At 39.4% G+C, this 13,795-nt stretch overlaps 1 protein-coding gene across 3 annotated transcripts in view; it reads left to right on the top strand.

The window, feature by feature from the left end:
* Positions 1-13,795, top strand: part of LOC308383666 (glutamate decarboxylase 1-like) — a 38,673-nt gene that overhangs the window by 16,303 nt on the left and 8,575 nt on the right. For all 3 annotated transcript variants that reach the window (XR_013969205.1, XR_013969206.1, XM_080861718.1), the window contains exons 7-13: positions 2,486-2,598; positions 2,938-3,053; positions 4,135-4,214; positions 4,569-4,623; positions 4,700-4,816; positions 5,565-5,629; positions 7,645-7,723. Coding sequence is in view for 1 of the 3 variants with exons in the window: in XM_080861718.1 (XP_080717844.1) it covers positions 2,486-2,598; positions 2,938-3,053; positions 4,135-4,214; positions 4,569-4,623; positions 4,700-4,816; positions 5,565-5,629; positions 7,645-7,723 (625 nt within the window). In the remaining 2 variants the exon portion in view is untranslated. The remainder of the gene's footprint in view (positions 1-2,485; positions 2,599-2,937; positions 3,054-4,134; positions 4,215-4,568; positions 4,624-4,699; positions 4,817-5,564; positions 5,630-7,644; positions 7,724-13,795) is intronic.

Here is a 13,795-nt window from a genome sequence, read left to right as displayed (position 1 = left end):
TTCAACCAGGAAAAAGAACTGTTTAAAGAAATAATTGAAATTACCATTACACCGATGCCGATGAGTGTGTGTAAACCAGGGGTAGGCAACCTTTCTGATGACGAGTGCCATTTAGAATTTCTTCAGAAGTCAGTGTGCCATATGATTGCATTAGCAATCAATTTTAGAACGCTCTATATTAACAGTTACAAACTATATAGAAAAACTTTATAGAATTATATTTGTGCACAGATGTTGGCAGCTATCAGCGAATAGTTATCAGCTATTTTGAAACAAAAAAAGACTTTTTATCCATAACAGCAAATGAACTGAACAACAGAAAATGCAAATGCTATTTACGGTCTCCTCACAACAATAATTAAGAAAAATAAACTGGGCCAATATGGCATGGTTGTTAATACAGAGACACACATGTTAATGTGATCTCTGGTCTCCCACTCAGAGACACAGGTCTCCGAGTGTCCAGCATTCAGAGGCTACCTGAGGACTCATGTGAGAGAAAATCTGCTCACACAGATATGTAGAGCCAAATACTGTCAATAAGGCCTCTGCAATGTTCTGAAGACAGTTAACTTTGTCAGGTAGTGATGTCCAGCAGGTGAAAATGCAGCTCCATGAACACGCACAGCTATGGATTCCAGCTGCATGCTTCAATGTTATATGTATGATTTCTATACATTTTACGTCAGATAAAAACTTTGGTTGTAAGCTTCAGATAATTATTTAATAAAAGCGAGACATTTTAAATGAGAATAAGAAAGTGTTTCTTTGTGCCCCCCTTTTCCTGTTAATGCCCTACCTGGCCCCCTGGCAAAACTTTGCTAGACCCGCCCCTGCACAGTTACCAGCTGTCAGCTGCTTAGAAAAGGATCCTGGTGTTATTTGTCTCTCAGAAACAGTTCATAACTTCCCTTCAACTCATTCATGTCACCTAAAAGGTAAACCTGTTTCTCCATCACCTGTTCAGCTCTGATGATTCAGTAAGGACATCTCCTGGTTTCATCTTCATGTTTCCCTCTCACCACATATCCAAACCGACATCATGACCAGCAGCTTTACAGCTGTGGCTCCAGCAGACATCAGCTGATACTAGAAAGTAATATTAAATAAATTCTAACAACAGCTGATCAAGCTTAAACGCGTGCTGCTGTTGTTTAGCGCGACATCCGCTGGTTTCCTCTTTCTGGAGCAAAGTGGGCGATAAATAAACAAGAGAGAAAAGCCGATCAGCTGATCATTGATCAGTTTCATGATTGAAGTAGCAACAGGAGAGAGAGGGGAGAGAATGAGAGAAGAAGAGGCAGCTGTGCAGCGTAAACACAGAATAACTCCAGCTTTGTGTCTTTTTCCATTCTAGCTGAAGTTCGGGACAAACTGTTCTTTTTCAGCTCAACACCAAACGCGTAATATTTTCGCTCAATACGAGACGATTCCATCTTTTTACGGGACGGTTGGCAACTCTACTAACTAACCTTATGAATAAAATAAATTTCACTATCAGTAACATCATAGCACCCACCCAGCTGTATAGAAACTCCGTCATGCTAGCTAGCACGCAGCACGAGTTATTGTAACTGACTGTAAAAAGTCAGCACAACGAAAACAAACTCCACCTAAACTTGGTTTATATCTGACCCAGATAGACTGCAGGTCATAACTTCTTACCTGAAGTTCAGTTCACCTGACACTCGGACCTGCAGCTGCCTCGGGGCTCTCCTCCTGCCTCCCCTTTCTCTCATCCACCTGCTGGCCTCCACCACTTGCTAATGTTACTGAATCTGAGGAAGCACCGCCATAGCCACCACCAAACAACTGAGTTATTTTTACACACTGACCAGCATCTGGCCAATCCACCACCTTTCATTGTTTATACCGTTACAAAGAAAAAAAAAAGTCACCGGGCCACTGAGCAAATGCCCGGTATGCCCGATGGCCAGTCCAGCTATGGTCGTGCCATCAGTTAACCCTTCGCGTGCCAGCTGTGGCATGCGTGCCTAGGGTTGCCGACCCCTGGTGTAAACTTACATATTAATGTATGTATAGTCCAAAAAAATGGATGAACACTTTGAAAATGCATACTCTTGCCACAGAAGGCATATGAGGCATTGTTGTGCACCATGAGGAACCCAGGACCCACTGCACCAGCGTAGGCTCTGACAATCCAAGGATTTCTTTCTGATACCTAATGGCAGTCAGGGTGCTGTTGTATTCATGTATCCACCTTGAGGAATCACCAGTAAAACACTTCTTTCTTCAATTATTATTTATTAAGACATAGACATAGAATGATTAAATATTATCATGTGCATGAATCTCTTTTGTTCAGAAAACCACAGGCTGTAAACCAGTTAGCGGAGTTCATAGAGTTTTATATGAGAATGTGCAACTATCTAAAACTGGCTGGGAGATGCTGCTTGTTTTACAGGCTTTATTTGTAATAGAATTACATTTCTATGTAATTCTAGAATGTACATTTCTTTACCAGGTTCACATATGAAGTTTCGCCTGTTTTCCTCCTCATTGAGGAGGCTCTGCTGAAAAAAATGCGAAGCATTGTGGGGTGGGCTGATGATGAGGGTGACGGACTCTTCTGTCCAGGTAAAAAAAAGATATGACAAAAATCTGCTTCAAGTAGTTAAAAGTAAACACCTTTAGATATGGATAACTGACTAATTAAAGAAAAAACCTGAACCTTTGACCTCTATGAATGATAAAGCTATTTTTTTTATATATTATGGTCATTTTATGCACTAAGGGGAATTTTTACTGCCATGGATTTTGTCAAAATGCATGCACACCATGATTTACACTCTTTACAAATCAGTACAAAATTGATTTGACTTTGAGTTTAGATTGAGTAAATTGAGTTTAGAGTATCAGTAGTTAAAGAAAGGTATACAATGGACTAACTTTCTACTTGCATTCTATTTTCTATAGGAGGCACGATATCCAATCTGTACAGCATCCTCTTGGCCAGGTATCACTTCTACCCAGAGGTGAAGACCAGAGGGATGGGAGCTCTGCCTCGGCTGGCCATGTTCACGTCAGAACATGTAATCATAACTCGCACACTCTTTCAATCTATGGGCGTAAACCCTGCAGCTCCACATGAAAGTGGCATTATTTTGACTTCTTGCATTGTTTCTGGTCTAACATGTCTGATGTTCATTTTTGCGTTTAATAAGACCTCCAAAAGAAGTTACAGTACTTCAGTCCAATTACAATCCAAGTTTCAAGCCACCCCACCCCCCATTTCTTTGTATTTTGCTAGGAAAGTTGTAAATAGGTTCAGTGAAGCATGTGCAAACATAAAGGGAAATATATATGTAAAATGATATAAGAAAAACCAGAGTTTCTACAATTCTAAAAACTAAAAAAGAATATCACTATTTTTTACGAGTACCTTTATTCTTCAGCACAGCCTGAACAGGAAGGCATTCTTCAGATGTCTTTAAGTAGTCTTCAGAAATCCATTCAAAGGTCTACTTTTAATATTCTCCGTCTTTTGTTCTGTTCTCTGTCAAGATGATCCCAAACTGCTTCAAAAATAAGATCAGGGTTATTGGGAAGCCTGCTCATCACTGATAGTCTTCCCATTGTGTGTTTCCAGAGTATTCTGTTACCATTTGAGATTATTGTTATGTTAAACATGCAGACTGGCTGTCAAGAAGGTGGCTTCTTGGTTCATCTGCTGAACTAGGTGCCCTGTTTAGGCTTGAATGGTACATATGCCAGCATCAAGTGGTGTGATGAACTAACTAAAACTTTGAAAAACTCTCAGAAAGCTGAGCTGCTCAAGATGAGCTCTTTTAAGAATTTCAGGAAAGTTTGGTTCTTTGGAAGCAAAGTGAAAATACATAACTAGGCCAATGAAAAAGAAGGGTGGCACTGGCTCAAAACCTTTGCACTGTGCTGTTTATGGTTGGCTGTTTTTGTCAGTGCAATATCCTAAAATGGCTTGTGTGCAGCACGAGTGAAACACAATTACAGAATAATAAATATAAACGAGCACCTGCAAATGCCTTAATGGAATCACTATGAGCACTTCTTTCAGTTGAATCAAGGGGTTAAGTCTTTTTCTTGATATTGAAGTGAGACAAATACAGATGAAAGGCTGTCTCTCCTTCTATTCAGAGTCATTATTCAATAAAGAAATCTGCAGCTGTGCTGGGCATAGGCACTGAGAATGTGGTTGTGGTGAAATGTGATGAAAGGTGAGTAAGGTGCATGCTAACCACACCTGACATTAACCCGGCCTAATCAAACATGTTTGCTCACCTGTCCCAGTTTGTCTGTATTCATTTATATGTTTTGCTAAAATTGTTCCAATAGGAGAAGATATTTGATATTATGTTTCATAGATATTAAAAAACAAAAGACAATAAAAATATTTTTATAGTGATGTGTGTCATACATTATATTACATAATTTCCTCTGATTCTGATCCACTATATTACAATATATTGCATATATTTGGCATAAATAGATTTGATTTTCATGTGTTATAGATTAATGAAAGGGAATAGCACATTTCTATTTACTGAACATGTATACACTTTTTGTTTAAGAGGGAAAATTATTCCTGCAGCACTTGAGACTTCCATTGCCACAGCTAAAGAAAAGGTATGAATGAAAGGTTTTTTAAAAAATACATCAGTAAAAACAATCCTTGTCAGTACAAATCCCTGCCTCTCTCTAGGGTTTGGTTCCTTTCTATGTGAACGCCACAGCAGGAACTACTGTGTATGGAGCCTTTGATCCCCTTAATGCCATTGCAGACATCTGCGACACACACACACTCTGGATGCACGTTGATGTAAGTGCTCTCTACACCTCTCCCTGCTTTCACACAGAGGACATTATTTACAGTGTAACCTTTGACCTACACCAAAATGTTTTCCTAAAATCAAATGGATTACAGTGCGCATACTTGCTTTTTGTTTTCAGTATCATGTTTGGACTATGTAAATAATTTATGCACCTACTTCAGGAGTAATACAATATACACTCAAACCAGTCTCTCTTTGTGCATAATTGTATATTATTACATTTGAGTTGAGTCTTTCATGCACCAGTTTTATTTTCCGTTTTGTGTGTTTGAGAAAAGAGAATCTGAAATCTAAAATCAGGAAGTACAGATTGCCGAGTGTTGTGTGCACACCACTAGCATCATGCAAATAAATTTGATGTTGTGCAAGTTTTCAAATTACTGCTACTTATAACATTTAAAGTACTTTTTGAGACAGTTTAATTAAATTTTATTTACATAGCCCCAATTCACAACAACATTTATCTGATAAAGCATCCAAATGCGACTTAGAGTCACATTTGACTCATATTCATCTTGCCATAACCAATTTTGTAAGGAAGACTGAATCAATATGTTGATCATTTACTAACAAGGACCTAATATTTGGTAGTCCACAGTCCTGTAATTTACTCTTCCTGCTCCCAAATCTAAATAGTCAATTTTTAAGGGGTGTGTAATAAATTCTAGAAACACATTTGTAGAAACATAGATGGTCTATCTAAAGTGCCTGTATTCTTTGATTCTGTCCCTCCAGGCAGCTTGGGGTGGAGGCCTGCTGATGTCAGACAGACACAGAATGAAATTGGAGGGCATTGAACGGTAACTATCCAAATATTCCCAGTCAGTTCACACAGCATATTTCCACTGGAACAGCACTATTAAGAGCCAACAAGCAATTTGAGAGCCAGCTCAACAATAAAGCAAAGCAAGGTTTCAAATGACACTGAACATAATGATTAGTTGAACTGAAAAGAAAATAACATACCCACCATCCAGCTTGACCACAGGAAGCATTTATGTTATATTGCATCGTGTTAGTACAGAACGTTTGAAGTGCATCATTTTTTTTATTATCTAACACACAATGAAACCCCTCCTTTATTAAATGTCCTGCCAGATGGAAAAGCCATCTGTGTTTATCACTGAGCCTCTCTTTGAGGCCCTCCCAAAATTTAATTGAAGGTAAACTCAGTGTGTGTGCATTGCACAAACTGAGAAAAGAAATTTACTGGTAAAGGTAATGTTGTGTATCTAATGTCAAACTTCAAAATAAAAAAAAAGATATTAGCAGATTCAACAAGCTTGTGACAATTTACATCCTATTGCAAGATCTTCTTCATATGTTTTTCACATGTATCCACAAGCAAACACATCTTTTCCAATGCCTCCCGGGGCCAGGGGTGAAAGGGAGAACATCTGGTTTAATTGGCTGTACCACCAAATCTGTTATTTAAATATAGACATGTGTGGTATCCATAGAAACGTCAGAATCTCTGTGCAGGAAGTGTACTTCGATACCAGTTTACAAAAAATCTTTATTTTCTCTCTCTATTGTAAGGTCGACCCACTATTCTGCCTTTTTTGTTTGCTTATTACACACCAGTCTACCGTTGTGTATAGTATTTTTGGCCACTTGTTTTCTTTTTCCCCCAAAAAATGACCTCTGACAAGAAAGCCTAATTTTTGCTATTGAATACCAGATTGCTTCACCGCAGCAGCATTGATCTTTGCACAGGTAATGTCCATATGTTGATTCATTGTTTTCTTCAGTTTTTGATCTACAGTAGCATATTTTCAAGGGAGCTATATGCTATAAAAAGACCAGGCCAAGAAAAATTCCTATATATTTTTCTGTTTTATCCAGTGGCATCTGCTCTGATGCGCACACCTCTGGTTAAGTCTCACAAGTACCAAGATGGTTTTGGCACCAAGATGGTTTACACACAGTTTGTAATTGAAGAGAACTAGTCAATTATTTTTGGGCAGTTGCAGCTGTGGGGAAAAGATCTCAGAAGAAAAAACAACAACAAACAAACAAAAACAACATCAAATTACAGTAACAACAACCTTGAGTAGAGGCCTATTCCAAGAGACATTCACAACACAAACACAAACTCTAAGTTGATTAACTCATAGATCGGCAACTCTGAGATTTCTGTTCCAGAAGACCTGATCAGAACTCAGTCAACTCATTGAATTAGTTCACTGAGTTTGTCCATGCAGAGCACATGTGCGAATACACAAAGAAAGCCATCATCAGTGGAGCTCACATACCATGGGTATGGGACAAATAAGCCATTCTAAATGGATCCAGAACAGATCTGGATTGGATGATGGAATGAAATGACAGAGTTGAATTAGAGTCAGCTTAGCCTCATCCAGAATCGATTTTAGATCTGTCCTGTTGTGCAAGTGGACCCAGACACAGACCCAGTTTGCTGATCCATTATGGAGTCTGATACGTTCGGGTAGTTCTGGTCCTGAGTTACTGGTACCTGGGTAGATTCACTGAAACTGCTTTACGTTACCTCATTTACTGGTTAAGTTAACCATTTTTCTGGAACAGAAAACCAGTTGTTAGTTTAACCTGCTTGGAATACAGCTCAGGTTGGTTGGGCCACTAAGTCCTGATCAAGAATGCACACCTCCACCTGCTGCATAGTACATGGGAACAGACATGACGGAGAGGAAAAATAAAAATATGAATATGATATGAACCATACACATTGCAGTATAATACTAAAAATTACTACCCTTGTGAGTTTTATATCTACCACAACTATGTGCCGCATATTTTTGTTTTCTTTTGTGTTTGTTTTTTGTTTCATTTTCAGAGCATGTTCAGTGACATGGAATCCACACAAGATGATGGGTGTCCCTCTGCAGTGCTCTGCCATACTGGTCAAGAAAAGAGTAAGAGATTTGCTTTAATCTGGAGTCAAGACTGCTATTGTCAGTCTGTATTTTCCTCTGTTTACCACTTTAATGAAGCAGATGTGTGGGCTTCAGTTTTTCTGAGACAGTTTGATTAATTGCTATAAAATGTTGTTAGAACATTAAGAAATAGGTATGTTTGTGGTGTTTTATACAATTTTTAGTTTTTTGTTAACTACTGTAGTAAGTAGCATATTGTAAATAATTTTTGAAACTATTTGAAAACTGTTTCAAAATAAATTATGCATCAGATTAAGTACACACACATGATTTATGTGCATGGTTATGTAAAATTAGGTGTCCACTTTCCGTTTTTGAGCTTTTGACGATTTTTCCCTAACCTTAAAATTTGAGGAGGTTCAAAACTTTGAGTTTTTGCTGCAACACTATACTTGTCTTGTTAATTGTCTTATAACAAGTGTACATGACATGGGCTATAATATATTGGATTGTGACTCAAGAACAAAGAACCGCTCTGCTGTTAATATCTTTGAGCCTACAGGGGCCTATTAGATTTCTAACCCTGCCCACCTAGAATGCCGAGTATATTCCTAAACTTTGAATAACATGGCGAATTCCCTGGTCCTCCAGGCAGGTCAAAAATCTGGCCACTTGTAGACTGAAAAATTGTTTCAGTAGATGTAGGTACATTTGATAACAGGTGCAGCTCAGGTTCACAGTAAAACAGAGCTACACTAGAGCATAAACTCAGCTTCAGGACCAATATCTCTTCCTTTGTGTATAAGGAGGAACAGAAATACACTGCCAGAGTCCCACAAAATGACTTCCAGCAGGCTTTTTATGCATGTTTCTAAACAAACTGTCAGACTTCACGAGGGTGTGGGCCCAAAAACTTGGGCAGTACACTAAGGAAAACAATGGTTGAGGATGTTTGGGCAAGACCAAAATCATTGTGACTGTGTGCAATCAACTTGCAATCTCTTCATCCATGCTCAATCATACAGGAAATTACTAAAAAGTTGATTCTGTTCATCTGGAAGTTGCATTTTCAGTGGGAGAAATTTTTTTTTTTATCCAAGAGAGCACTTAATGCACAGCTAACTGCAGTTTTTCCTAACCTTATAAATAGTACATTTGTACAGAGAGTGCAGAATTATTAGGCAAATGAGTATTTTGTCCACATCATCCTCTTCATGCATGTCGTCTTGCTCCAAGCTGTATAGGCTCGAAAGCCTACTACCAATTAAGCATATTAGGTGATGTGCATCTCTGTAATGAGAAGGGGTGTGGTCTAATGACATCAACACCCTATATCAGGTGTGCATAATTATTAGGCAACGTCCTTTCCTTTGGCAAAATGGGTCAACAGAAGGACTTGACAGGCTCAGAAAAGTCAAAAATAGTGAGATATCTTGCAGAGGGATGCAGCAGTCTCAAAACTGCAAAGCTTCTGAAGCGTGATCATCGAACAATCAAGCGTTTCATTCAAAATAGTCAACAGGGTCGCAAGAAGCGTGTGGAAAAACCAAGGCGCAAAATAACTGCCCATGAACTGAGAAAAGTCAAGCGTGCAGCTGCCAAGATGCCACTTGCCACCAGTTTGGCCATATTTCAGAGCTGCAACATCACTGGAGTGCCCAAAAGCACAAGGTGTGCAATACTCAGAGACATGGCCAAGGTAAGAAAGGCTGAAAGACGACCACCACTGAACAAGACACACAAGCTGAAACGTCAAGACTGGGCCAAGAAATATCTCAAGACTGGTTTTTCTAAGGTTTCATGGACTGATGAAATGAGAGTGAGTCTTGATGGGCCAGATGGATGGGCCCGTGGCTGGATTGGTAAAGGGCAGAGAGCTCCAGTCCGACTCAGACGCCAGCAAGGTGGAGGTGGAGTACTGGTTTGGGCTGGTATCATCAAAGATGAGCTTGTGGGGCCTTTTCGGGTTGAGGATGGAGTCAAGCTCAACTCCCAGTCCTACTGCCAGTTTCTGGAAGACACCTTCTTCAAGCAGTGGTACAGGAAGAAGTCTGCATCCTTCAAGAAAAACATGATTTTCATGCAGGACAATGCTCCATCACACGCGTCCAAGTACTCCACAGCGTGGCTGGCAAGAAAGGGTATAAAAGAAGAAAAACTAATGACATGTGTAACCCAGTAGAGAAAACTACCTTTTGTTATTTTTTTCTTGTTTTCGTTTTGATTGTATAAATGTATTTTCATTATTTTATTTTGAAAAGAAACATTTATTTTGAAAAAAGGAAGTGTGATCCTCTAGCAAACTTTTATTTTCTGTTGCTGGATCACAAGGGATAAATGCCTTTTTCATTGGTTGAAGGTGGTTTTAGCCCCGTCTTCCGAAACACCAGACCATCATTTCACATGAGCTAGATCTTTTCGCACGTGGAAATAGATGAGACAGGTCACGGATAGCTCGTGCGGAATTTTCTAACATTTTGGCTAGGTTTTTTTCCCTTGTCCGTGTGGAAGGAACTAAGATTTTGGATTCCAATGGATTCTCTCCGGATGGAGATGGCGAGCCTGAGCCCAGACTGAACTTTGCAGAGGAACTTACTCTTCTTCCTCGATGGAGACTTCCAAGTGGTAACACACAAACCACAAACGAAAGAGAACAAGAACTAGACTAAGAATTTTTGACTTGACAAATGACCAAAGACAAAAAGACAATTGAATATTGAGCTCAAACGACTATTTTTGGGGTTATTTTTGTTTTGCCGGCTTCTTCTTATTATTGTTATGGTTATTATCACTACTACTGTCAATGTGGAATTTGTGTCTTGTTTATTTCATTTTTGTGCAAAATAATAACTGTTGCTGCTCAAATTCCTGTCTCCAGCCATTTCATTCTGCATTCGCCTCGCTTTCTATTGTAGCCCTGCCGAACCTAGCAACTGGTCCGTAGTTTGGCTGTCCTAAACTATTTAAAATGAGTCAGTGGTTACACATGGCCACCTTGTTCACCTGATCTGAACCCCATTGAGAACCTGTGGTCCATCATCAAATGTGAGATTTACAAGGAGGGAAAACAGTACACCTCTCTGAACAGTGTCTGGGAGGCTGTGGTTGCTGCTGCACGCAATGTTGATGGTGAACAGATCAAAACACTGACAGAATCCATGGATGGCAGGCTTTTGAGTGTCCTTGCAAAGAAAGGTGGCTATATTGGTCGCTGATTTGTTTTTGTTTTGTTTTTGAATGTCAGAAATGTATATTTGTGAATGTGGAGATGTTATATTGGTTTCACTGGTAAAAATCAATAATTGAAATGGGTATATATTTGTTTTTTGTTAAGTTGCCTAATAATTATGCACAGTAATAGTCACCTGCACACACAGATATCCCCCTAAAATAGCTAAAACTAAAAACAAACTAAAAACTACTTCCAAAAACATTCAGCTTTGATATTAATGAGTTTTTTGGGTTCATTGAGAACATGGTTGTTGTTCAATAATAAAATTATTCCTCAAAAATACAACTTGCCTAATAATTCTGCACTCCCTGTATTCCTTACTGTTGGGGTGAAGGGAGCACCATGTATCGCAAAGGCCAAAGTCACTCATATACTCCTTTGATTATATTTGCGGACTGCCAATTGCGCTGAGTTCCTGTTGTGTTGAGCCTATCCATGTCTTCATTTAGTCCAAGGCTGAGGTCGCCTCCAAGAACCAGTGTGGCATCTAAGTGTTCAGAGAGTGCTCTGAAAAAACCGTGAAAGAATGAGGGATCATCAACATTTGGACCATATACACTTGCAATACATAGCTTTTTATCACGTATAGATAGTTTAATGATTAAGAATCTGCCCTCTGGATCTATAACTGTATCGAGTACTGTGAAATTAATATTTTTATGTATTAAAATTGCTACTCCCCTTTGTCTAGAATTATAACAAGCTGAGAACACGTTAGGAAACTCAAGTGTTTTAAGTTCTTTTAAACCTCTAAGAGGTCTGTGGGTCTCTTGTAAAAGGACAACATCTGCCTGTAGTTTTTTAAATATTTTTAACCTCTTTTCTCTGGAGCCAGCTCCATTTAGTTTCCATGTAACATACCTTAGCGCGCCCATAGATGTCTGTGTATAACTAGGGGTGTGTCGCTTAGACAGGTGGAGAGAATACATCACTTGTTCGTAAATAAAGAGAAGAAGAGAGAGAAAGAATGTGTGGCGAGATGCTCCCTGAGTCTGACTATGTGTGTGCATATTTACTAATATGAGTAGGCTTGGCTTAAGTGTGTGTATCCTATACGACTGTGTGCGCTGTCTGACTGATGTAAATGTGCTGCTGTTGAGCGCATGATTGTGCATGATCGTGCTGTGCGTATGTGTCAAAATAAAGGATGTTGTTTGTGGATGTGTGTGGAAGTGTGGAAGCAGGTGATCGAAGCAGTGAAAGAAATTAAGAAAGAAACCAAGGACAAGGGTGAGCAGCATAAAAACAAGAGGGGGAAAAAACGAGAAGAAAAAAATTCTGCTATGATATCACACTTAAGATGCAATTTGATATTGGTAAGTTAAACAGATGTTAATGCAAGTTTGTGTGAGTGGATAGGAGAAGAGTGTAGCGGATTCTTATCTGGTGTGAAGTTAATACACAGGATCTCTTTGGGGAACTGGTCGTTTACGCTGAAGTCCGTTCTTTTTAATTCCCTGCCGCGACTTTTCACCTGTTCCTTTTGTTTGAAGTGGCTGAATTTGGCCACAATAGGACGTGGTCTCCCGGCCGCTGACCGCATGGGGCCGATGCAATGCACTCCATCAAATACAATATTCTTTACGGTGTCCTCTGGCAGCTTCAGGTGGGTTTTGATTAAGCTTTTTACTGTAGTCTCCGAGTCTTCTCCAGCAGCTTCTGGAATACCAGAAAATACCAGATTATCACGCATGCTACGAGCTTGTAGATCAATAACTGTTTCTTTTATTTTTTTATTTTCTCTATTTGGCTGAGTAACATTGTCTGTGAGACATTTCACCGACTCCCTTAGCGTTGCATTTTCAGCAGCGAGCGTTTCCACCTGCTGCTGGCTGAACTCCAGGGATTCTCGCAAGGATTTAAATTCTCGGTGAAGAATCTCCACCAAGGACAGCCTCGCATCGAAACTGGACAATCGTTGGTCGATTGACTCCAGTATGTCGGCAATATCTTTGCCGGTTGGGGATGTTGTGCCGGGGGAATCTGCCGGGTGACATCTTTTCGACGACGGCATCTCAGATTTGGCCAGGGAAGATGCACTCTGCGCCTTCTTCATTACGAGATCCTGGAAGCACTGATCAATGTAATCTTGGAGAGCCTCTAAACTCCAGGGTGTTGGAGATGATTTAGACAAATGTTGTTAGTTATAAGACAATTGATAAGTGTATTTGGTAAAACTGAAACTTAAAGGAATTTGTTCAATTCTAAACTACCATTCGCTTTAATTTTCCGCCAAAATCTCCGGCGTCTGACGTCAGTTACAACATGAGTCGCTTACCTTGCCCGTCACTTCCGTCACTTACCTGCCCACATTGGCTCTTGGCTGTTGTTTAGCGCGACCTCCGCTGGTTTCCTCTTTCTGGCGCAAAGTGGGCAATAAACAAGCAAGAGAGAAAAGCAGATCAGTTTCATGATTGAAGTAGCAACAGGTAGCTAATAATGGTCAGCTCCCCAAATTACAGTTTATTTAATAATTAAACTGTGTTTACAAACATACCCATACCCTAAACTCTAAATAGAAAATGCAAACAAAAGCTATCACAAACTGTACTTTTTTTATTTACACAAATACAATAACCTTAAATACTTAACAGTAATAACAATATATCACACCTCAAATTGGTAGTCAAGATTCTAAATCACTGAGCAAAGGCCAGGAAATGTACCAATATATTTTGATTTCATGGCCATCTAAAGAAATGAATAAGTAAATTCAAGCAAGCAATAACACCTCTGAAAAACAGGTAGCCAGTGATAATTAGTGTTACTAGCCTCCTGGACAAATGACTAGTTTCCAAGACAAAGCTGCCACTAGTGCTAAAAATGGTAAATGGCCTGTATTTGTGTAGCGCTTTACTAGTCCCTAAGGACCCCAAAGC

The sequence above is a fragment of the Rhamphochromis sp. 'chilingali' genome (genome assembly GCF_963969265.1).
Source record: "Rhamphochromis sp. 'chilingali' genome assembly, chromosome: 16".
NCBI lineage: Eukaryota > Metazoa > Chordata > Actinopteri > Cichliformes > Cichlidae > Rhamphochromis > Rhamphochromis sp. 'chilingali'.
The sequence above is the reverse complement of the archived record's forward strand: the minus strand, read 5'-3'. Positions and strand labels throughout refer to the sequence as shown.